At 45.0% G+C, this 26,368-nt stretch overlaps 1 protein-coding gene across 1 annotated transcript; it reads left to right on the top strand.

The window, feature by feature from the left end:
* Positions 1-1,918: 1,918 nt before the first annotated feature.
* On the top strand, positions 1,919-26,012 carry LOC126543450 (uncharacterized). The gene is made up of 9 exons (XM_072284066.1): positions 1,919-2,101; positions 10,005-10,103; positions 12,045-12,143; positions 15,285-15,439; positions 16,802-16,952; positions 17,111-17,254; positions 17,417-17,551; positions 18,024-18,176; positions 25,950-26,012. Exons 1-9 carry the CDS (start codon positions 1,919-1,921, stop codon positions 26,010-26,012), a joined length of 1,182 nt encoding a protein of 393 aa, XP_072140167.1.
* Positions 26,013-26,368: the final 356 nt, after the last annotated feature.

The raw sequence follows: 26,368 nt of genomic DNA, 5'->3' as shown, positions 1-26,368 counted from the left end.
GGTTGTTGTACATGCTTCACGTTACACACACAGACGCAGCTTCGTCGCAGGAGTACTTAACCACAAGAGACAACGCTGCACAAGCTTGAATACAAACAGGACACGCATCGAAACGGCGGAGGAAGAAGTTCGTAAGGCATAATATATAATCCGCGATTCCGGCACGGCAGTACGCAACTTCACGAACAGCTGGATCTCAGCTGGGGCACTAAACATACTCAGAAAAGGCAAAACAACTAAGACACATGCGTCCAAATTCTATGGGTACCAACCCACACCACCGACACAGCGGGAGAGGGCAACCCTAACGCGGCGGCACACAACGTCGCTCGAGGACTCACTTTCCGAGCTGCGACCAACGTAGACCCCTAGACAGGGCCCTCCGAAGCATTGGAATGGGAAGACAGAAAGACCAGGTTCAACGACATCACCAACAAATACAATATGTAAATATGCACTTATCCACAACCCCATCCACAACTCAGTAGATTGCAAGCTGTCCAATGAGGACAACTACAAACCAAATCATACAGGAACGCGATACTAAAGCGCGTTATTTATAGACATATGCAAAACAGATAGATGTAAACTGTGCGGCACCAGAGCCACGATAGAACATATGCTATGGGAATTCCAGGGACTAATACGGGACTATAAAAGCGAAGCCTCCATCAACAGTCTCCGCGCGCGATTGCAGGCCGCGCTGCTCAGCTCGAACCTGGAAGACCAACTCTGGGCAGTCTTGCGGACCAAGGAAGTCGTCGAGAGGCAAGAACTCTTGGCCGTAACCTCGGCGGGTGCTGCAGCCCACTAACTCACCGGACGCAAATTGTTCTGATTCGAAATAAAGTTTTCTCACTCACTCACTCACTCACTCACTCACTCACTCACTCACTCACTCACTCACTGTCGCTGAAGAGCGAAATGTAAGCACTAGTGCCCCGACAGGCTCCGAGAGGTCATCAGAGTCGTTATACATGAATAAATGCGCAGTATATTCTGTTCTACGAACCTTCAAGTAGCTTCAATTGCTGACACCTGCGAGAAGAGATCCAGTAGTCCCTTCTTGTCCCTCAATCGTCGCAGTCTCAGCCGCAAGAAGTGACCAACGCCGCCATTGCCCGCCTGTGCCAGAGCCCGGTAACACCGCAGTTCTGTCGTCCACCATCGACGCCACGTCCAGCATGGTCACCTGCTGTCCCGCGCAGCTGGGCAGCGGCTGGCCGGGCTAATGTATGGCGTGATGTAAGTACACTGACGTATGGCGCACCCCAGACCACTGCCTGCTCTACGATCACTGCGTAGGAGCGGAGAACGTGTACCGCCGATGTCCCTAAGTGAGCCGGTACTACAATGGTTCGCGTTCAACGTACTGCGCCCACAGCTTGGCGAACAACCACGAGACTACTTGGGTGCAATTGGGCGGAGACAGCGACGATTTTCCTGTTTGCCGTCACTTGGCCGCTACCTCTCGCCGCAGCGTTGACCCTACACGGGCCCTACCCGCAGACAGTCCATCAAATGGACGGCCGTAGAAATAGCGCCTGAACTTAGTGAGAGCCCATATGATAGCCAGGCATTCGTTTTCTGTCACAGTGTAATTCGTCTCAGCTCTCGGCTTTATGTCGCTCGCCGGCGTCCGATCTGAGCGGACGCGTTTTGGGCGCCTTCCGTCAAACAGCTTGGCGATGGCTTGACAGCTTAGCTGTCAAGCCATCGCCGGTGCTGTTTCTGCGCTCGCTGCTCGTTTGCACATTATCTTCCGCTTGCAGTAGCAGCTATCTGTCGTGCTGTTTTCGGAACCCGCCGGCGACAGTGCCGCGCGGCTTGCTGCCGGCAGTCATCGCTGCTAGTATTACCCATGTCAAAGTTTTGTGCTTTAATGGCCTCGCCGGAGCAGCCTGTGCTCCCTAACGATATGCCACTGCCTGAGGACATGGACCTACAGGCTCCAGACAACCAAGCTGCCTCGCTTACACCGCTGACTTCAACGAGGAACTCCGCCGCCGCTGTCATGCCTTCAAGGGTGCTGTTGCTGCCGGACACCAACCTCTTCGCCGCACTCCTGCATCTTGAAGAACGGAATGGCATGGCACTGAAGGCAACTGTGCGAATACTTCAAAATCATCACCCTGAGCAAGTGTCCTGCAGTGGAATTGTCATTCGCTTCGTAACAAGAAGGTTCACATGATCACCCGGTTCTTCAGCAAGCGAGACTACACCAGTCCATTGGTTATTGCCGTTCAAGAACCCAACGACCCTGCGCTGAGGATAATGGGATATGACGGCTACGCCCCGTCCGAAGACATCGCTGAACCAAGACAGCATTGTAGATGCGACACGGAACTACACGCGTACAATTAGACAGGCAACAATGGTGCAGCACCACTGATATATGTCACAAAATCTGACGTCCCATTCAAGTGGGAAACGCTGCAAATCTAAGCATTCGAAGAAGCTTAAACGATGCCTGCAGTCACCACCTGTACTCGCCAACATCGATGAAGATGCCGACGCCTAAATCTGCATCGACGCAAGTAGCCTAGGCATCGGCACCATCCCAGTCTAAAGCAAATATGGATTTGAAGGGTCATTGCTTGCGATATCCTGCTGCTGTCGAAAGCAAGAACCAGTTATTCCACGACGGCAAAAGAATGTCGTTCCATAACTTGCGCTACCACGAAATTCCGCGCTTACCTATATCGCAGGCCTTTCAAAGTTGTAAGTGACAAACATGTTTTTTTTTTTTGTTGGCTGGTAGATCCCCATCATCTACAAGTAGGGATGGAAACACTCTGATGCCGACTGCCTCTCACGCGCCCTCATTGACTCGCCGCCACAAGATGACAAGTATGATGACGCCTTCCTGGGAATAATACGCGCGGAAGACTTCGCTGAACAGCAACGTGCAAACACGGAGCTAAAGAGCCTGATCGAGTACTTCGAAGGCAACAGCGACATTGTTGCTGGGCCATTAGGCAAGAGTTGTCTTCGTTTTTGATGCAGTACGACGTCCTCGTAAAGAACTCACCAGTACGCGCCAACTGCCTTCTTGTTGTTCCCTCAGTACTAAGTAAAGAAATTCTGCGCACCCTACATCAAGATCCAACCGCTGGAAACTTCAAATTCTTCCGTACTTTATCGAAGATAGAGGAGAATTATGGCTGGTCGCGCCTCACTAACGAGATTGTCCGCTATGTACGAACATGCCCAGCCTGCCAGCGACGCAAGACACCAAAAACAAGGCCCGCGGGGTTACTGCCGCCAGTCTATTCACCTTGGCGTTCAATCCAGCAGATCGGAAGGGACATGTTTACGCCATTTCCGACGTCAGCATACGAAACTAAGTGGATTGTAGTGGCTACTGGCAACGTTAAGCGCTATGCCGAAATGAAATCCCTACTCCAAAGTACTGCGCCCCAAGTGGCGAAATTCTTCGTAGAGAGCATCCTGTCACGACATGGGGCCCAATAAGTCCTGATTCTTGACAGAGGAACTGCTTTTTCCGCAGAGTTTGCTCAAGCCATCCTTCAATACAGATAGAGCAGTCACCCCTGGACGACCGGCTACCACCCACAGACAAATGACCTCACAGAGCGCCTGAATAAAACTCTCGCCGACATGTTATCCATGTATGTCGAACAGAAGACCTGGAATGCGGTCCTCCCGTATGTAAGCTTCTTTTGCAACACGGCATGTCAAAAACAATGCAGACAACGCTGTTCAAGTGGGTTTACGGAAAGAACCTGACGAGGACTCTCGATGTCATTCTGCCACACGTTGCCAACGAAGAATTTCTCGACGTGGCCGCCTATCTGCAGCGCTCCCAAGTAGCCCGACAGTTCGCCGAACTGCGCTCACAGCTGACATTGCAATCTTAGGCGACGCTACGTAGAATACCAGCCCGGCAACGTGTTTTGGTTTAAACCCCAATATGTCGACGAGGACAAAGTGCGCAATTTTCGCGATGCTATTTTAGGCACTACATGATCATCAGACGCGTATTGGTGCACTGAACTATGAGGTCGTCTCACAAGACACTTCGCAATGCCAGCGGCACCGCGAACGGCGTGAGTCATCCACGTGGTGCCTCTTAAACGTTTCTACACTCTTAATCCGGTTACACATAGGTTCCATTTAAAAGTAACGTTCCACATATTTTTACTGGAACGAACCTCATATTTATGTGGATCCGGCTGTTCTCGCGATTAATATGGGTATCAGGAATTGCAACCTCTAAATGCTTTCTTTATTTTTTTTTTCAATTAAGGGGATCATGCAAACGTTATGTGGATCAACGAATTGTTCCACTTACTCTGTTCCCTTACTATTTTCCCGTTCCACTTAACCTTGTGAGCGAGATACTTCTTTTTTTATGCTGTTCCACTTGAAAACATATGCATTGCAGTGAAGCAAGTGGCGAAGAAGCTAAGTGACCACTTACGTTTTCTTCGGATCCCCCTCTTTTACTCAAGCGATCGCAGCGGGCAGTCACCATGAATAAAAGGAATGCATAAATATTTCGAACTTAAAGACCAAATCGTCTTGCTAACCTTACTTTTTTGCTTCCTTAAAACGCCGACGTGAAGTTACGCTGGAGCACAAAGCTCACGACAGTTACTTGCTTAGTATGTCGATTAGCGCTGTTTCGAAAAGCGGAAGGGGTATTGGGCTTATGGTTTCATCTGGAAACGCAAAGCCAACAGGGCAGAGCGAGACACAAGTGGCGCAGAGTGAAACAAATTTATCCGCACAAGCTATAAGTATACGAGGGAAAATATGAATATAAGGGGGAAGGTAGCCAAGAGAAACAAAGTCAACTAAATTCAAGTGCCGTCTAGAAATGAAATTTCACAATTTAACAGTGATGTAGACTGTGAACTCACCATCTATATCCCTAGTTTTCGCGTCATGATTACGATTCACAACTTAAGTGTGCGGAAATTCCGAAGCGCAGCCACATTTTTGCGCATTGAGCAGGCATATGCAACCCCGGCGCAGACTTCAGCCCACTGTGGTGTTCTCGAAGGCGTACATTCAGGCAGCTCCCATCGTACCCAATGTATACCTTGTCACAGGACAAAGAAAGGCAGTAGACAAGATTACATCTACAATTCGTCTTGCAATTGATATGAATTGCACCACAACCTTTTTTCAAAGCGCCAGTCCTTGTTTCTGGCTTCTAAATCAATTTTCGTATCGTATTTGATGCCTGCTATTGCATGAAGCGGAGAGGGTAACTGTCGACCACGCCAAAAATAGCGCAACAAGCAGAGACCAATATAGTCTCTGAAAATTTTAATTTGTTCACAATGATTGCAATTATTGTTAATGGTATGATACGTACAGGCAATATTCGAGGACGATGCGATTGGAATAATTCGCCATGAAAGAACTGGTGAAGTTATCCCGCGATGGTGAGACAATGACGATCTGCTCATTAATTTCGAAGCAGGAAAATGCCGCATTATAGTGTCAAAGTTATATATATATATATATATATATATATATATATATATATATATATATATATATATATATATATATAGCGACCAAGCGTGGCCGCACAACTTATTCCGCGTGGCAAACTGGGAAACAAAAAGCTCACCTACCCTTTTCAAAAGATCCGTCGTATATTAATACATTCGCTTATTTGTGCTTTGAGGCCGCGCATGAGCAACCATTTTATGGTTTGATTTCACCTGTGCTATGTTTCGTAGCCAACTGCCCTTTAGCCTCCAAAGTGTAAAGGAATGGCATAGGGGCCGCAATTTGGATGATCCTTGCAAACGTCTACGTTTTTCTACAACACCAAAGGTCTATTTGTGAAAGCGTCGTTTCCTTTTTCTACTTCTTCACTTTTATTTTGTTCTAGCGCTTAAACCGCGAGAAACTTGCCGAGCCCGTTCACACTAAAATCTAACTATAGAAAGAAACATCGCCAGGTTCGAGCAAGAAGGAGCGAGCGACTCAAAGCGGTTATTTCGTCAGGAAAGAACGCTTCAACACGAGGCACACATTATTTGAAATTGTGTGGAATTGAACCCTTCAAGGCAACAACACCCATACAAGCTAGCGCCAGCGTTCCGGGTAGACTGACACTGAAAACATGGATAAATAAATAAAGGGAATTCAATGCTCTCAGAAAAACGCGAGCGAGTGACATATGTCCCTATGCCACCGTGTCGACGCCTCTAACTGGGCGAATATGAGTATCTTGGCATAGCATTGCCACGCGGCCCGATAGCTTTTTTGCCCCTTTTCTTTCTTTACAATCGGAGACACATTAGTTTTACGCCGTATGCCACAAAGCGTGGCTGAAAAGAAAGACGTACGAAATCGCCTTGCGCCGCGTCCATGTTTACTGGACAAAGAATTTATAGCGTAAGCGAAGTGTGGGATCTGAGCACGCGAGAGGGGGGAAAACTGGTTTGTGCGTTCGCGATAAATATGAAATGAATGAGACATTTGCAGCAATTTTTCGTCTGATCGCCAGCGTGGGACGGTCAGCCTTCGTGGTTCTCGAGAGCGAGAATGACGGCTCGGCGGCTACGCTGGTATACGACGGCATCGTTTGTTTATACCTGCAACTCCGGGTAAAAAAAAATCGAGTCGCAAGCTAGTGAGCCATAAACGTCGAAGAATTTCAAGCTTTCAAGACACAAAGTTTACGGATTGCTCAAGCAAAAATAGTATTTGTCGCTAGAGCTTTCAGCGCCACTTATGTTTTCTATCGTGAGTAGCACGCTAAAAAAAGAGAACTCTTCACACACCGCCTTCAAAAGGACAAACTGTCCAAAAGGTATATGACGCGGCAGTGTCTCTGATAACTATAGTATATTCGGGGTATGAGAAGTTGAAATCAGCCGCATCTACCGAAGTTGAATTTATCACTGTCGAACGCAGCGCCAAACTCGGGAAGCGACGAAATTGGACGCCGTCGCGCCAGCGGAGTCGCGCCAACTGCGAAGAGGCGAAGCTTTTGTTCGATGCTGCATTGTTACTGTTTTGAAAAGTGCGGATTTTTTCTTCGGTTTGAGAAATATCGATTTCACAGCAGACCTGGCTTTAGCATTCGTCACGGACTTCACAAAGAGGTAAGCGCTTTTACTTATTACTGTCATTGTATATGTCAATTTTGATGCAAACCTACGGCGCTCACGTTTTCGCGCCATTGTCAAGCACACGAAATCTGCTCGTTGTATTTATGTGTCAGTTTGCATAACAAGTGAAGTTCTTACGAAACGTTATCGCACCGCCGCAGCTTCTCTTCAGCTGTTAGCTGGAATGACAGCAAAGTAATTACACATACGCTGCGTTTTCTCGCTCAAGCACAGCACTCAGTGGTGCGTGGCTTATATTCGGACTGCTGTTGTAGAAGTCGCGGGGCGCTTATTTTTCCTTTTTTTTTTGTTGTGGCTGGGTGTACGTCGGAGAGACTTTCTCGCGTATGCTGCGCTCGTGCTGAGTGAGTGAGTGAATAAACTTTTATTTGGTCCAGCGAAGCGCGATAAAACGCGCACCCGGCTAATCCCACGACGGGAATGGCAGATCTAGTCTGCCGGCCCGATCCGACAAGTCTAGAGGGTGTTGCCCGATCGCGGGCGCGCTGGACGGCCAGGATTTGATCCTCAAAGACAGGACTTCGCAGGAGCGCGTCCCACTCTTCCTTGGTGAACTTCGGGCCCAGCGACCCGCACTCCCAGAGCATATGAGGCAACGTAGCTACCTCACCACAGGCCCCGCAAGAACAATTCGGATAAATATCTGGATATATGCTATTAAGGGACGCCGGATTTGGGTACGAGTTCGTTTGCAGAAGTCTTAGTGTGACCGCCTGCGGCCTGCTTAGCTTGGAGTGAGGCGGGGGGGAAACCCTTCTCTCTAAGTAAAAGAATTTCGTGATTTCGTTGTGTGTGAGAGGAGCGTCTCTGTGTCCGGGGAGAGAGTCGCCCGATCTGAGGGCAGCGCGGTCGGTAAAGCCACGCGCAGCTTCGTGGGCAGACTCGTTGAGGTTGAGTCGTGACGTATTATTTCTCGCGCCTTACGGCGCTCTACCTTCAAATAATATCACTGATTTTCCCGAGGGAACAGTAGGGGCCTAGTAGAGACCGGGCTTGCTCTCTTGGAGCAGTATCTTCGCGCATGCCCGGCTCTTTTGTTGTTTCCGGTGTACAATCTGTTTCGCACTTAGGGGAAAACTCGGAGCGCCTTGCATCTCGATGCGGCGAGCGCTTGAGTCAGGCGGCGGCAGCAGCGCGCGCAGGCGTAGGTGCTCGAGGGGCGGGGTCTTGAACGGCGTCGTCTGCTACGGCGACGCGCGCTGGCCGCATTGTCAGGAAGCGTGCTACTGTCGGGTAGTGCGCCGATGTCATCGTTACTGCGTGAAATGAGCCGGTATTCTTTACTAAGCGTTGTGCGACGCCCCCTGATACGCTTCGATGGTAAGTTCATCGCTGAAAGGTGCCGGACAGTCATAGACGACGTACTCATTCCATACGTTCTTGACGGCCGATTCCTGGAACGCGACTATATATTCTAACACGATGGCCGCCGATCCACACTGCTCGTGTTGTGCAAGAACTGCTGGGAGAGCGCGCCGTCACTCTCTTGGAGTGGCCGCCTCAATCCCCGGGCGCCAACATCATTTAATATGTCTGGGGCTCGTTGAAAGTATCGCTGGCGCACCATCCCCTCTATCAGTCGCCCGAGGATAGGCTTCGATCCACCATCGTCAGCGACTGAGACGTGCTGCGAATGAACACATCGCTGATCAAGTCACTCTACACTTCACTGCCTTCCAGCATGAGCGCTGTCATCGCTGCCGCTGGGGACATGACGAGGCACTAACTGAAGTTCGGAGCGTGACGTGTCCGATTCCCCGCCGGCGGGCAGGGTCTGTCTGGTGTAGTGAATGATTGTCGAGAAAAATCACTTCCAGCTCATTGTCTTAAAACATTCCTCTATTCGTATCCGTTTGTTTCATCGTGTTCGACCCTCATAGTTATCATTGTTGAGTGCTTTATTTTCCTTTCGAGTCACATAAAGACTGAGCACGTTGCGCGCACATCTTGGTGCGTCTCATCGCTGCGTATTACGGTAGCACACACAGTGAAGAAATATACGTGCACGCGCTCAGTACCCCGGCCTTTCGAAATAACAAACGAAGCATGCTGTCAAAAGAAGTTTGTGCAACTCCAATATCGCCAATGAAGGGCTCAGAGTTTGGCGTCGCACAACATTTAGTAAAGAATATCAGCTCAGTTCCCGAAGTAACGATGAAATCGGTGCACTGCCAGCACGCGTCCCGACAATGCGGCCAGCGCGCGCCGCCGTAGCAGACGACGCAGATCACGACTCCGCCCCTTGAGCGTCTGCGCCTGCTCGAGCTGCTGCCGCCGCACGACTCCATTGCCTGCCGCATCGCGACGCAATACGTTCCGAGTTTTCCCCAAAGTGTGAAAGAGACTGTACATATGTCACTTTTTTGCTTTGTTTTCGTGTCCTCACCTGTACAGGTAATTTTCTAACGCTGTTTCAACGCCGGATTGGCACAGTGTTGATAAGGGCCGGCGGCGTAGCCCGCTATTGTGTGAACAATAAATTGACATGCCGGTTTCCCTAAAAATTCATATGGTGCCTAGAGGGGGAGTTGTTATCGGGGCGACGGAGAAGTAAGCCATTGTCATCGTGGTCACAGTGTAATCAGTGAGTTTCACTATTGCCGCTTGAGCCTTGTTATGCTCAAGGCTTAGAAGACGAAAAAGTCTGCCGATTTTATTAATAGCGCGCACTAAGAAGAAAATTTTTAATTTTTACATGCTTTTTGTGGGGGCGTGTGCGTTTCGTTTATTAGTGTGGTTGACGAGAGCGTTAATAATTTCACAGGTGGAGACGTCCATGAATAATGGCATGTTCAACTGTGCCACAGGACATCACCGGCGCGCTCAGAGGGCGCTGCAAGGAGTGCGAATGCAATGGCTTTCAGCGCCTTGTTGATCTAGTTGGCCATGAAAAAGTACCTATTGGCTGGTGCATTCTCTGTGGGCACTCGCCTGTCTCACATGGAGCTCTCGTCAACCTATATGAGGGTGCACAAGAAGGTAAGTATTACTCAGTTGATATACAAACTTCAAAAATTTGAACTGCCTTGTTTTAGGTTGGCAGCACACTGTCATGCCTGTAACCAACAAGCAAACTTCCTGACATATGGAGGTTTTGTATGTTTATGCATATCCTCTTAGGGTCAGCCCCTTCAGCAACATTTCATTTGTGATAACTGACGCTTATGCTGGCAGCGTTCTTGGTATGAGACAGGTTTTTCACTGGGCTGCTGCTATTTTTTTTTTCTTTCATGTTTGGTTATTGGCATGCCAGAGGAAATTATCTTTTGTGTCCTTTCAAATGTAAGGCGCATTTACGTTCTTCTAGATGCAATTTTTTGCTCTCAGTGTAAAAGCAATGCGGGTATGTGCTGTGTCCTAAATGGAATACTTCATTACATCGTATTTTCTATATCCTATACCCTGTAATTCAGGGAAAACAAAGATGCTGATTTGCTGTGCTGTGGTACTGTAAGCGAAGCTGGAGCAGTTCCAAATTATTCCCGTCTTAAATATTTCCATAATTTGTTCAGTGCCAAAAGGCTGTATACAGCAGTAGCTTCACAAAAGCTATATCCTACCTGCTTAAAGTGTGCTGTCATGACATATGCAGTAAAATAGCTTCTTAGGCAAGTTGGTCTATCTTTGGGAAGAAAGTAAATAGTGCAGACAAGGGACAGTGAAAGAAATGACAAGCACTGACTCGTAAGTGAATTTCATTTCGCAAGAATGGCCCATAATAAGCTATCATAAATACATGTTGTCACCTAGAAAACATTAAAAGCAGAACAAGGCAACACAATATCAAATGAATGCGAGAAAGTTGCATGGCATAATAGAAATCGAGCAGACACGTGTGATAAGTTGTGAATTTATCCAGGATTTTTCTGAAATAAACTTTAGTCAGGAGTGAGAATTGTCTTAGTTTGCTGTCTCTTATCGTCTGTGCTAATTACATTCTTCAGAAGGTCAATTTATTGCCCAATTTCAGAATGATACTTTTGCTTTGATAACTGATAAAGAACTTGGTCAAAGGTTTGTGAAGCAGACAAACCTCACTGAGAACAGCTTCGCAAAATTGGGTGATTTTTTCTGGTGCCATTGATAAAGATTGCAGTTTGAGTGTGCAATTTATAAGGTGAATTCATGGTGGGCAATTCTATACGAAGATGGCTGTTAAAATGGGTGAAAGTTGTTTGAGACTAAGTTGACCTGCTGTTTCCACTCAAAAGCAGGTGCAAAAGCTTTGTCAGGAATGCAGCATGTCCTGTTCAATGTTCAAGCTACTGTTTTTGCGCTACCTGAAAATATTCAAACAATATTTTTCTTGCTACTAAGCTCTGTCCAGTTCCCAGAATAAAAAAAGTCCTGTCATGGCACGTTAAAAAAGGTGTCAATGTTTTCTTGAAGTGCACTTCAGTTTTCTTTTATTTCCTACAAAAGTTGAAGGAGGCACCAGGATTATTAGGGCACCTATGAGAAACACATGCACCAATACAGTGAAACCTCTGTTCCAACCACGATTACTTCGAAAAAAAAGGGTGCTCTTTGCTACATTATTTAATTGTAAACTATTTGTCAGTTGAAAACAAATTACTTCCAACGATTTTCTCAGTCATGAGGAATGACCAAATTTAAGTTCAAATACTCCTATGAAAATTTTATTGTGGCATAAATAGTAGAACATGCTATTGAATGTAGAATTATAGCACATATGCAGGAGGAATTTCAGTCTCCAGTGTTTGCTGTGCTGGATACATTCATGGGGTGCACCTGAGACGCATTGATTGCCCATACCAACATGTAATCAGCTGAATTTCTTTGTAGCTTAATAAAAACAGTCATTTAGAGCATAAAAACTCTGAGCATGGATTTAGCACATGGTGCATATTGAAAAACATTTTCGTGGCCTCACTGCTTTGTATTTTTGTGCTTCTGCAGAATGTCCGCAGGAAGCCGGATCTCGCAGTGCACCACAACAGTCTTTTGGTAGACAAATATGTGATCAGTGGCCAAGAGACACCACAACTTACCCAGAAAGTGAGCCTGCACAATCTGTCGCAGGTTATTCATTCGACAGTGCAGCAAGCGATGAAGTTCAACACCTAGGAAGTGCTTCCCCCCCAATGCTAACGCAAGGAGCCGAAGAAAGTTTGCATTCAAGTTCCTCTACTAAGGTACATCATAAGTGCGGACACTGTGACTTTTCATCTTACTATTTTAGTCGTTTTGCATCTCACATGAAACTTGTTCATCCGTGTGTTAAAAAGTACACCTGTGCCATTTGTAAGGTCACTTTAGCGGCTGTTACTCGTTATAAACAGCATTTTGAGGAGTTTCACAGATTGATTGTGGCTGATGTAGAGCAGCATGTGCCAAGTAGCGATAGCGATATAGTCCACCACGGAATGAGCATTGAAACTGAGGTGTCCTCAGAATTTGAACCGTCTATGCTCAGTGATGAGGCAAGGCTCTCCGACCTGTGTAGGCTTTTGGAGGGTGAGCACAGATGTGCAAAAACAGCTGTTAGTGCTGTTGTCAAGAACATTTCTGAAATGTTCCATGCCAAGGGCCTTCAGCTAGATGCATCAGGTTTGCTAACTGACAAGGCGAGAAAACATCAGTATGAATGTAATAACATATATGTTAAACCTTGCAAAAAAGCACTTCCAAATGGTTCTCATGGTTATTATGTATCGCTAAGGTCACTCTTAGCAAATTTGTACCAACATACAGAAACAAGTAGCTATCTTCAGCGAAGGTTTGTTCTCTCTGAAGATGGTTTCCTGAGGGACCTGTGCGATGGTTTGAGGTTGAGGCACCATGCCATGATGAATAACCAGAACAGAGGCCTTGGTATGCTTCTGTACTGTGATGATGTAGAAATTGCCAACCCTTTGGGCATGAAACGAGGCATGCGTGGAAAACTCACACTGTTTTATGTAATATTTGCCAACTTTCCGCCACCCACCAGGTCTCAGCTTAACTCAATTTTTTTCCTTGCTGTTGGTTATGCGAATGACCTGAAAACACCAGATGCTAAAGCAGAACTGCTTGAAGATTTTATTCAGAACGTGAATGAACTGTCAGACCAAGGAATCTCATTCAAAGTTGGGGAAAGAGAAATCAAGACCTATGGCTGTCTGCTTGCATTTCTCGGTGATAGCTTAGCAGCGCATAACATTGCTGGCTTCAAGGAATCGTTTTCGCCAAGTGTTCGTTATGCGTGCCGCCGCTGCAATGCACCCACGAGTGATTTCCCTAAGATTTTGTTGCACTCTGACTGCCCTTTGAGAAGTGACAGTGAAATTCAAGATAAAGTTGAACTGCTCAAGAAAACTAGGAATTTGGCTGAGCAGAAGGAAATATCGGCAGCTTCAGGCATCAAAGGACCCTCAGTGCTTCGCCTAATCATAGGGTTCTCACTGACTGAGGATATACTCTTTGACCCTATGCATATATTGTTAGAAGGTGTACTGCCTAAAGAAGTTTCCTTGTTTCTCCGTCACCAAGTGCACAGCCGTAGGGTATTTAGTAGAAAACAACTGAATGAAGCATTAAGAAAGTTCACTTTTCATTCATCTGTAAATTCAGGAGAGCACCCACGTCTGTTCGATGCTTCACTGTCATTGGTGTCTTCAGCAAGTGCAACGGCAGTTTTTGTTCTCCACCTCCCACTTATTCTGAATAGCATTGTCCCTGTCAACCTGCTGGATCAATCCTACAATTGTCTGATAATGGCTGCCCAGATAACACAGCTTGTACTTTCTCCAATATTGAGTGTTGAGGCTCTAGGTGATTTGGAATCCTTGATTGTGCAGCACCAAAGGTTGTACTTAGCTTGCTATGGGGAACAAGCATTCACACCAAAAATGCACATGTTAGTTCACATAGTGGAGCAAATAAAGCAGCATGGGCCGGGTCACCATCATTGGACCATGAGATGCGAAGGAAAAAATGCTCTGCCTAAGTCAAAAAAGTTTTTTAATTTCAAGAATGTCCCATATTCTATCAGTGAATTCTATCAAATAAAACTGTCACATTCTATGTGGCATATAGATGGCTCAGCAAAGGATGGTTTTCTGGGTCATGATAATGAACACTCCTCGGGTGCACCGTATCCCTTAACACGTCAATTCATTCCGGCAGGTGCACCAGCAACAGCACTTGATTCAATTGGCTGCTCATTGAAAGCAGTTACGATTGAGAATGTTTTTATCAAACCTAATAACGTATTAATGGCACATACTGTGTCGGGAGACACTGGCTTCTTGAAAATTGCTTCTATTGTTCGTCATCTGAAGAAGCTTTTTTTTGTTTGCAACCTAATGGTAGTTCAGTGCCATGATGCCCGTTTAAACTGCTTTATTTTGAAGGAAACAAGCCATGAAACCGTAGTAACAGAAGAAAAATTGTTGCTGGCGTGCCCTGTGTACACATACAAATGTGAAGGTGGCCTTTACTGCCTATGTAAATATTACACAGAACTTCCGTAGGTGTTTAATGTATTTGCTGGTTTGTATTTATTTGAAAGTCATAGCATAGCATTCTTACTAGGTAAAAGTGAAAATTGTCATTGCATTGACTGTGACCAATACTGCAGACAGTGCTGTGTGTTTTTGAACAATGTTCTTTAAGAAGTGCGTCAATTATTCAACAGTCTACAAGAGATGCTTCGTTACACAAGTGTCAGACCTCTACTGGAGTTTGCTTGTATAGTGTGGGACTTCTCGGTATGACAATTTACTTGCTAGGTTTGTACCTGTTGAAAATAGTTGCCAGTTTGGTTACAAATGACTCTCCTGCAGTTACGTATCAATAAAACCTTCACTACGCTGAACCTCTTTGATTGAGAAGCGTTTCAGGAAAAATTGCTTCTTGTGCAGGATATATTTTGGAAAAATATGCAAACAAAGAATTCTGCCTTCTTCCGCCACATTTGTGTCATGTCATGACCATGCCTGCAAGGTCCATGCGATGCAATGCAGTATCAAGGCATTTAAATAGTACTCATTTTTTCAGCCTGTTATCTCTGTATAAGCAAGCTGCTACGAACGAAATAAATAAAAATGAACACTGACAAGAGAAATGGAAATTTCATTGTCAAGTGCATTTGACAAAGTTCAAGCAGCAGGTGCCTATGGTGCAAATAATGAAATTATTACACACATTCTCATGCAGAAATCACAATCAAAATCCGTTCGGCACTGGAACAAAACATGTCTGCCGAAATTTTCTGCATACCTGCGGCCCCTGCTTGAAGGTGAAAATATGCAGTCGAAGACACGACAACGCATGACAGCACAAATGAGGGACGACGTCATTGCCTTTATAGAGTGAGTAAACATCAACCCCAGAACTTGGGTACCAGTTCTGTATATCAAATAGCCCATTTGATTTTTTAATGTGTAGTGAATGTAGATCAGTGCGAAGCCCTAGGTAGCAGTAAAGAAGGCAGGTGCGCAGCCATATAAATGGATTGGGCAGGGTATGGCATATATTTAAATATATATATCTGTGTTGATTATGGGAAGAACGACTGGTACCTGAATGGACATGAAGGGCACATATTGTCAGGCTAAAATGGCAAAAGAATGCTTAGAATGCCTAAGACTTGAATATTGTTGACAGCACAGCTTTAGCAAGTGAGAAATTTAGGTAAATGTCAGATTATTTCAAACTTTACTGGGGCATTGCGGCACTAGCCAGAGGTCAATTCCCTCATAACAATTCTGTCAGTAGAATTTACCCAAACATAGGAAGGTTGCCTTGCATTATAAGATAGGAAAATATGTTGCTTTACTGCTACTTTATTCTTCGTAAAGAGTTTTGGTGTTGCACTCCATGTCAAAACTAGTGATCAAAATTGTATTTGTCATTGATGTCAAGCTGTAGCATTTTTATGGTGTTCTGTATAGTAGCGCATCGGTTTTTCTACCTCGTGAATTAACTGCAAACCACAGAAAATTGAACATCCATGTGTTGTTGCACGGTACCGCTACAGTTTATGACACAGTTTACACTATCTTCAGGGTTGGGTGTGTCCGTGTGGGCCTTGCTGACGTACACAATGCTAGTAGGGCACACTTTCAGGATCATGTCCCATTATTGTAATATTAAAAAAGGGTTAAATTCAATCCATAATTGTGAGCGAATGTTTATAGGCATTATCAATAAGACCGTCATGTCACGACTATAGCACTGGCCCTTGGGTGCTGTTTCACTCGCTCAGACTGCCGGCTTCTTGGCGACAACAAATGGCCTGGAATTTTTTTCTGCACTACTTAAGAGGCGGCATGCTCGAAAGCATGGTTTTGATATGTCATGGCCCCTTGTTCATGGTGAGCCATTTGTGTTTTGCTAATATAATACAACCTCATTTTTGTGCTTTTCGCTGGAATTAGGTCTGGGAATAGAACGAACACTTCAAGGTTTCAGAAATATTTTGACAACCCAGCTTGATCTATTATTTGTCTTTGCTATACCGTTCAAAACTGCATGGGGAGGTAAAATTCATAAGTGGCGGGGAGCGAGCCAAAGTGAACTAAGTTTACAAGTGAGTCTTTATACTGTTGACACCATGCCGAAGCAGCAGAAAGTTGTTAGAGTGCCTTTGTTCTAGCTTAAATGTGTGGTAGTCGGGAATTCATACATTAAATGGCTTATGCAGTATCTGTACCATATTGCACTTATTTCAGCGAGAACCACTTAATTGAAAGCAACAACACTGCAATCCGAAGGTGGGAGTATCGAGCATTTTGTGAGGCACTTAATGAAGCATATCCAAATATGCAATGGGAAACGGAACGAGCCAGGAAGGTTCAGAAACTTGACTGTGAACTTGGCTGGGTGAGTAGCAGTCGATCCAAAAAATGGGTCAAAAACAAATTCAATGCAACTGTGGGTAAGTGACAGAATGCTTCCACAATCCGGGATAATTCTGCCTAGGGGAGTTTCTACCTCATGGTAAGCCACCCTGCTGATGCTGGCTTCTCTTATTTTTAAAGAGCACTTTCATGCGGTCAGTAAGCACAACGAGAAAGACGAGGAAGCTACGGATGAAAAAACGACAAGAGTTGTCTTCAGTGAGTGCGGACAATGGTCCTGACAGGCCTGCAATATCAAGTGCTGATGCAGAGTGCGAGCTCAAGGTAAGGATTACCTTGTAGCGTAGACTAGCCAGATTTGCTTTACAGTCACAGGATGCAGTTTATTACCAGCTCTTAACCTCGTCATAGTAGTTGAGATTGGTAAAGATTTATTCAATGAATGCTTAGTGTGCAATATAGTGTAAAAATGTCGCTTACTTTCAGACAATCAGGGACGCCATTTCACACCCAGCAAATTTGGATGTCAGCAGAATAAAAGTCTTGCTGGAGGCAACGCTGGAAGCTCGGCGGAAAAGCCCGGAGAATGAACTTCCTGTGTACTTTCTAAACCCAGACGTGGTACGACCACCTTTAAATTCTTGATTTTCCATTTCTCACAAATGTTATGACAGTTTTCGCTTTTTGAAGAAATGGTGGTGATGTTAGATCCCAAAGTAGATACACCAGATGACACTAGAGTGGTGCATGTAGTGCACACATTAGGTGTCTTGTCCACCATGTCTTCTAGTTGATTTGGTAAAGTTTTTTACAGTTGGAAAAAATAGTACTATGAACATTGCTACACGGCAGGAACTTTTCTTTAATGTGGACATTTCTGCCCGAAGGTGCAAGCATTGTGGAATTGCAGTTTTTGTGTTCTGAAATGTGATTTATGTTTTATATACAAAACTAGTGCTGTGTTAGCTTTCTGTGACACCTACTTTTTGAAACCTGAGAACACCACAATTGAAATGCGTAGTTCCAGAGATTGAGCCTTGTCACTGTGCCTAGCCTCCTAGGTATACTGAGCACTTTGTGTACATTTTTGCAGCTTGCACTTGAGGCCGAACTGAGGTTTGAAGCTTCGTTTGAAGACATGCTAGCCAAGCTTCTACATGTTCGAAAGATGCTGGGTCGAACAAGCTTCATCGAGATTGACGAGTACCTTCGGCCAAAAAAAGCTGAATTTTCCCTGATCTCATTGGTAAGCATTCTTTATGCTCAACGTGCTAACACGCCTTCACTCACGTGCTAGTCCATACTTTAGCACATTTGTAAAAATCAGTCATTGATCTAGTCACATTTATGCTTTGGCAAAAAAAATACTTTTTAACTTAGATGCCATTTTATTTAGTTTTGCTGAAGCTGTAGATACCCATTGAAGGAATTGAGTAGCTACCAGTTCTGGCAAATGCTAGAGGGCATTTTGCTGCAGTGCAATGAACCAAAGTTTCTTTTCAAGGAGACGCATGAACGAGGTGTGCCTATTCCTGGCCCTTGTATCGTCGCCCAAGATGGACACAAAGTCGTCTGTAAGGGCCACACCATTGATCTGGCTGCGGGATCATCATTGGAGCATGCTCTAATCATTTGCGTAACACTTTATTTTATCTTGGATATCACGTACCCAAATGCATTTGGTCAAACTTTGGGTTTGGTCCAGACAGCATTAGCTAAGAGGGAGCCTTTTCCACGCTGCTTGATGTCACACAAACTTACGCTGTGTTTAAAACAGTTGAAACATCCTGCAAGAACTCGTTAGCTGACGAGATGCTGTATGTAAGATCTTTTTTCTTTGAGCACAAACAATGCAAAGAGGTAGCAGTGACTCACACAAACCTACAAACTCTAAAGGACAGCTTTTGGATTTGGTAGTTCTAAAAGCGCATTGCTTAAAGTTGTGGTCAGTCATAACAGCTTTGTATTAAGCATGTGCACGCATTGTCACCACATTTACGGCAACTGTTTATTGGTCTATTTTCTTGTTTGACTTTGTGCGACAAATGATAGGAGATATTTTGCAAGTGTATGCGGCATACTCAAAGCGATCTGTTGCACTTTGTAGAAAAATGCGTGTTGCCACAGGGAGGCATAACAACACTTATGAGGCTCGCATTAAATACATTACTCTTTCTAGATTAAAAAAGAAAATAGCTGTCATATCAGCAAATTTGCAGTAAGTGTCATTTTCCAAGCTCGTAGCTAAACATTGATATTCGTAGTTATTTGTTGTGCGTATGTTGTACTGGCAAAATTGCAGCCATCCACCAATTATAACTTTTCCACTTATTGGGAATTGCCAAACCCGCGGTTTTCAAATATTGGTCCTGAACATTCGAGCCCAAATTTTGTCCAAAAACACATTCGTTGGGTGAACTAGAATAACCAAGTCTTGTGTCACAGTTCCTGGAAAGTCTGATTATAAAGACTTAATATTGTGCCTACAAGAAATTGCGTTAAGCTGCAGTTTTTAATTAGTGTATATGTGCTACAAATATATATGAACAAGGCAATTTGTGAATGGAGCTCATTTATAATATGTCAGGAAAACTGACATTACTGAAATGCCATTTCTTATGACAAATTTTTTAAACTAAGAAAGCCTGTTTTTAATTTCAAACCTTTTTGATATGACATCCTGCATAAAAATTAAGCATTGTCAAATGCTACATGAGGCTAGTAGGCAGTTTCTTGTTTTTTTGAGCGAGGTCTGCACCTGCCCTTCAGTTTACAAGTTGTGAATGACTTGCAAGTTGTCTTATCTGTAGTCAGAGAAATGCTTTTTGGAGGAAAAGTGTGTCCTCATATACAGGGCTTGCAACATGAAAGTAGTATTTTGTGACTGCTGAAAGTTAGTGTTTTTATCGGCTGTTTTGAATGTTTTCTTGCTGTATAACGGTTTTAGATGCAGAGGCAGCCCTTCACTTCTAAGCATGTAAAGGTTAAAAAAGAATTTTGACCTTTTATATGAAGCATTCCCGTCAGCCTTCATTTTAGTGGCAACACATCTTGTTCTTGCCTCTTTGTAGCCTTCTGAATTACTCCTTGTTCTCTGTGGTCGATGCAGTGGAATAGCTGTTTAGTGCTTGTGCTTGCTTGGCTCTGGTGAGCGGTGTTATAGCAATTTAGGAAGCTACCTTGCTTGCTTCAGTGGTTTTAATAAAATTCATGATACAGCAGGAAATGCTGAGTAGCTGTGAATTGTAATCTGTTATAACTAATAGCTAATGCTGGAAGGTTGATGCCTGCCTGCACATTTAGTTTGAAGCAATGTCTGTACCTGTTTTTAAGACTACAAGCTGCCTTATAGTTTCGTCTTATCTAGTCGGGCAGAAAAGTCCCATTGATGGCATGCAGTAGGCTTCATTGTTTGTTGCTGTGGAGTATGGGTCTCTTGATTGTTTAGTTTGCAATGATGTTGTTTTTGCATTGTTGCGGTTCTGAACGATTGTGTAAAAGTTTTTATGTAATAAAATATCAAATAGAGCATCTGTGTAATTATTACAGTAGTGTTTCGTACTACTGTATAAGTGTAGTTCCATTTTAAAACAGCAGGACTCTGTTTTTGGCACCATTTTCCGGCAAGACTTCTAGCAGAATTCTTTACAGGGTTACTTCCTGCCGTTTATTACTACATAGATGACCAGGATAGCTGAAATAGTGTTGCAGATATTATATATATGTGGTATTGTTCTAGGAAATATAGCAGTCAATTTATACAAAACGGCACTCCAGGAATAAATATGTGGAACATGGTTTTACTTATTCCATTCTTCTCTGAAAAGGAACATTGTTCCACACATTAATGTGTGGAACATGGTTTCTTTTACATCATTGTAAACTTAAGAGCAACAATGTTCTTCATATTTAAAATTTATCCAGCTCCCATGTTACTCATATATAAAAGGAACTTTTTTGCAAAAAAGTTGCCCTTACTAAGAGGAACCTATGTGTAACCAGATTAAGAGTGTACACCCGTTCAGGAACTTCGGGACTTCATTTTTTTATCGATTTATGGTTGTTGGTATTTTTCGTTACTATATTAAATTTGGATGTCGCTTTTCTGTTTGTTTTCACCATCCAAACAATGCTCTTTAAGGGGGGTTGTTGACACGTGTACTTATCTTTCACGGGTGACCACCTTTCACCGGCTAACAAACGCTAAACGTTATCACTCAGCGAAGAGCGTGCCTTCATGTTTCTGAAGTTTCGCGAATGTTATTGACTATTCTCGCGGCTGTATGTTGTCACAGCACCTTGTGCAATTTTATGCGTGACCCAAATTGCGCAGTACTTTCTGGAAGGCACGCACCACCAGCGAGAATGCTTGAGCCTTCGAAGAGTCATGTATAAAGCCGATGCGCTTGGCCCACTGATCAAATTTTCGACGATAACCTACTACGCTTGCCGCTGCTGTTCTGCTTTGCTGATACTTGTCTTTCGGGGCACAGGTTCGCCCAATAAAGGGTTAGTTTTGTGATTTAAAGTTGTCATTAGCATGTTCTTTATCGTCACTACAGCGTGACAGTAGGGCCTATTGTCTTTCATGAATCAATTCTGGGAGCAGCACATGCAGTCAACCTAATCATTCTGTCATCAACTACTCTCAATCAGCTAAGTCTGATGATAACATAAGTGGACCGTGGCTTGGCTACTGACGCAGCGCGAACCAACATAGCACCGAAATATAGTCGTTACAACATAACAGTGTAAATTATTTGATCGAATACGTGAGGGTGGGAGGGGGCGGATCTGTACTCAAAAAGCCTGCCATCCTTTTTTCGGTATGCCGGTTCATTTTAAGAGTCTGAGATACCTGTAAAAACACCAAAACAGTGGCATGCCATAAAAAATGGCGAAGTTAAAGTATTGACAACTCTAAGCACATTATTGTGTTTTTGTTACTGCGAAAAAATATTCAGCGAATAATTTCCTACAGATAAGGGTAACACTTGATTGAAATCAACCTAGTCATCTCTGAGAACAGGCTAGACATAGTAAGGAAGGCTTGACAGTAGATAGCATCCCTGTCATCAATAGGGCAATTGAGAAAAGTTAGAAATGTAACCAACCTCCTAATATCACTTCCTTAGACTACGAAACAGCATTCCATTCAGTAGAGACGGATGCCAGTGGTCATGGAAGCAACGAATAGTCAAGCAGTACCGGAAACTTATATGAATGTCATAGAGAAGGTTCGTAAAGATTCAATAGTGATCGTAATTGGCGAGGTTGTCTTATCGTAAGGAGGAAGGAAGGAAAAAGTAGAGAAGGAAAGGCAGGGAGGTTAACCAGTTTAGCGTAACCGGCTTGCTACCCTACACATGGGAGAGGGATGGGGGCGATGAAAGATGGGGAAGGGGGAGAGAGAGAGAGAGCACATAGCACAGCACACAAACATCGTCCGGTAGAGTCTATCAATCTGGCATTGTACGTGATAACACTGTCAGAGCCGCTTGTCCAATCCCGTCACTTTCAAAAACTGAAGTAGTCCCTTCGTCGCCTTCACCTGCGATGTCTTCTGTCGGCGGCATGTGAAAATCGTGTCGAGGGACAATGGTCTAGTGTCAAGGCGCGCGAGAACGGATGCCAGGGACTGTCGCTGAACATTATATTCAGGACAGTCGCACAGAATGTGTTGCAGCGTCTCCTCGCAAAGACAGGCATTGCAGAGAGCGTTGTCGGCCATTCCAATGTGGAATGAGTAAGATTTCGTGAAAGCCACCCCTAACCTTAAGCGATAAAGCAGAGTCGCCTCGCTTCGGCGGAGTCCAGTTGGCATATAGAGATGCATCAAAGAGGGCAGGTAGTATTGACGGTTGCTCTGGTTGGTCTGGCTGTTTGGTGTGCACTATGAAGAGAGCGTCATCTCCTGTGCAAGCACTCGAAGTCTGCTAGCTGCGTCGGATCGTGAAAGCGGCATGGCCTCTTCTTGTGCGTCTTCAAGAGCTGCCCGAGCGGCATTATCGGCGTCTTCGTTTCCAGTGACGCCGCAGTGACTTGGCAGCCACTGAAACGTCACGTGGTGTCCTTTCTCCTGTGATGTATGGAGTAGGCATCTAATATCGAATACGAGCTGTTCGAATGGCCCGCGACCACGGAGCAAGAAATACTCCGTGCACGCGACGCAGAGCTGATAGTACAGATTGTAGGGCTGCCTTTGAGTCGCTGAAGATGGACCATTGTCGAGGTGGCTCCCGACTGACGAAACGGAGTGCAGCGCGAAGAGCAGCTAGTTCAGCAGATGTCGATGTTGTCGGGTGATCAGTCCTAAAGCTGATGGTAATAGCTTTTGCTGGGACAACCACAGCACCGGACGAACACTGGATGTTTGTGGAACCATCAGTATAAATGTGTTCACTGTCCGCGTACCTCTCGTGCAGAAGAAGCAGAGACAGTTGTTTGAGGACAGGCGACGACAGTTCAGACTTTTTTCCGATTCCTGGTACACTGAGATGTACTGTGGGGCTGATAAGACACCAAGGGGGTATCGATGGTTTAGATGCAGCGGTGAAGCCCGAGGGAAGTTTGTCGCTGTACTTGTTGATAGTTTTAGAGAATGATGATTGGTGCCTGTCTGAAGGTAGTGCTGCAAGGTGGTGATAGGGGGCACGTGCAAAATGTCTGATGTGCGTTCTCAGGGCTTCCACCGTAATGTGAGTTCGCATTGGATGGTCCCGAGCAATCGCAAGAGTCGCCTCTGTTGACTCTGAGTGGTCTTATCGTAAAAGCACCGAAATACTCATGGTAAAGAACGTGAAGCAAAAAGCCACAATCTCTGTATTCCCTTTATGGTGACAAGAAGTATTCTAAACCCGTCGAATTAAAATGGAGACGTATGAGGAGATATAATCATAAACTTGCAATGTGTCGAGCACTTGCGGTGTCCAGATGACTTTGTCCTCTTCGCCAAAGCCGGAGATACCTTGCAAGAAATGAGCGAGGACCACAGCCATGAAAGTGCGATAGTTTATATTAAAATTAGATGCAGCACGCCAATGTTCAGTAGACTAGAAAGAGTACAAATACTTGTGAATTGCATTCAGCCTCTAGAACAGGCCCAAGAATGGGTTTACATCAGCCAATCTGTAAGAGAGGAGCCGGATCTGCATAAAGCAAATACAGAAAAAAGTGGGTCATAGCGCATATGGCGCGTGTTACCAAGTTACGACTGGCAGCTTAACACTATCACAGAAAAGAAAATGTGCAGTCATTCCATTCATTCCTTTACTCATATGTTCTTTCATTTATTAATTCATTTATTTTCTCACTGAATTATGAAAAAGTAAATTGCCTTCTGTAACAGGAAGCCAAATCTTTGTAATTAGTGCGATGAGGACATGACAATAGCGGCGTCTTTAGTTACGACAGCAAATCTAAACAGTGTAAATAAAACAATAATACTTAATGTCAGTTTAATCATACTTTTCATTTCCTAACGAATAACAATCTAGGAAAAATAAACTTACAGGAGAATAATTAGACCCACCGGCATCTAGAATTGACCACTATACTACGCGATGACATTGTGGTATATGTGTAAAGAAAACACGAAAGCAAAAATAATGAGGCTAGCGCTCTGAAATATTGGCGACATCAGTCAGATTTCTAGAACTTTTAACTTCTGGTAGTAGACAAATACAATCATTGATGCCGTAAATTTTACTAGACTGATTCCATTGAATCTTTGTACGTTGCGAGACTCAGATTATGGTTCAAAGCACTTGTGCTTTGTGATGAAGTGAAAAAAAAGAAGACTGAAACAGGTATTTGTGTCTGTGTTGTTGACGCACTTCCACATATTGAATTCTTGCAATAAATAGGTTAGTGTTAACTGTAATTGATCGAACTGTCACATAAAATTATCTTTGTAGTTATTATAAGTGTAAAGGCGTTCATTAGTCACCGGCGTTCGGGACCGACCGTTCGAGAAGGGCATCCACCCGGCGACCGAACAGCTTGTCACTCTGAGTGGTTCATAGTAGTTCTTGAGGCGGTCAACGTAGACAACATCTCGTCCACGAAGACGCATGTCCGAAGACAGTTCAATGGGCTCGATTAAGTAGTTGAATGCAGAGGTGCGTTTCACGACGCGGTAGGGTCCTCCAAGCTTAGGAAGTAGTTTCGACGAGAAACCAGATGCAGTGGAAGAGACCAACATCCTAACAAGAGCTCCAAGAAGAACGTGGGCGCACAAGTGGTGTCACCACGAAAGCTCTTCTGGCGCTCTTGGTACATTTGAGGTAAAGGTCCGCGCGAGATGGCGATACTCTTCGGCATGTCTGGCTGTGGCAGAAATAGGCGCACACTCAGATGCATCCGGCTTCCACGGAAGGATTGCACGGAAGGATCAGGGCGGTGTTGTAGGCGTAGGCTGTGAAGGGCAGGATGGCATCGCAATTTGTGTGGTTGGAGGCTGCGTACATTGCAAACATGTCTCCAGGCGTACTGTTAAGGCGTTCTGTGAGGACATCGGTCTGCGGATGGTAAGCAGTCGTTGTGCGGTGCACAACGTGGCAACGTGGCAAGGACGGCTTCCATGACTTCCGACGAGAAGACACGTCCGCGATCGCTGAGCAACCCCTGTGAGGGACCATGACACAGCTTGAATTCGCGAAGCAGGAAGGAAGCAACATTGCGCGCTGTAGCTGCCGGAAGAGCAGCAGTTTCGGCGTATCGCCTGAAGTGCTCAACAGCCATGATGGCCCAACGGTTACCAGCAGATGTCAGGGAAAGTGGCCCATACAAATCAATGCCGATGCGCCCGAATGGCAGGGTAACGGTTGCAGACCAGCTGGTAAGACGAGCGGGGAATATTTCCGGCGCTAACAATAGGGGCATGAGGGAACGACCTTATGAACGTAGATGTTCATACCGCACCAGTAGTACGCAGTCAAATGCGCTGGAAAGTTTTGAATACTCCCGAGTGTGCACAGTGGGGGTCAGAGTACGATAACGCGCATATTTTATTGCGCAGGTTGCGGGGTACTACCAGCAACAACTAGCGGTCATCGGCAGTGTAATGGCGTCAGTCGAGTAGGTAGTCGCGCATGACAAAATGGTGGGCTTTACAACGTAATGGTCGATTGGTTGGTTGGGCCGATAGGTTAGAGAGCAAGTCTATCAGCGAACCGACTTAGTGGTCCTTGCGCTGTTCGGAAGCGATGGTGCGAAGGTTGATGGAAGAAACAGTAAGCTTGGAAACGGAGCAGCGGGTATTGTCGTCGCGCAACAGAGAGCGCGAGAGGGCGCCAGCGTCAGTGTTCTGGCGGCCTCTGCGGTGAAGCACGCGGATATCCTAGTCCTGCCCGCGAAATACCCATCCGGCAAGAAGGCCTGAGGGATATTAGAAGGACGACAGCCAACAGTCCGGGACTACATCCATGATGTAGTCCG

The sequence above is a fragment of the Dermacentor andersoni genome, chromosome 8 (genome assembly GCF_023375885.2).
Source record: "Dermacentor andersoni chromosome 8, qqDerAnde1_hic_scaffold, whole genome shotgun sequence".
Lineage (NCBI taxonomy): Eukaryota > Metazoa > Arthropoda > Arachnida > Ixodida > Ixodidae > Dermacentor > Dermacentor andersoni.
This window is presented reverse-complemented; position numbering and strand designations above follow the sequence as displayed.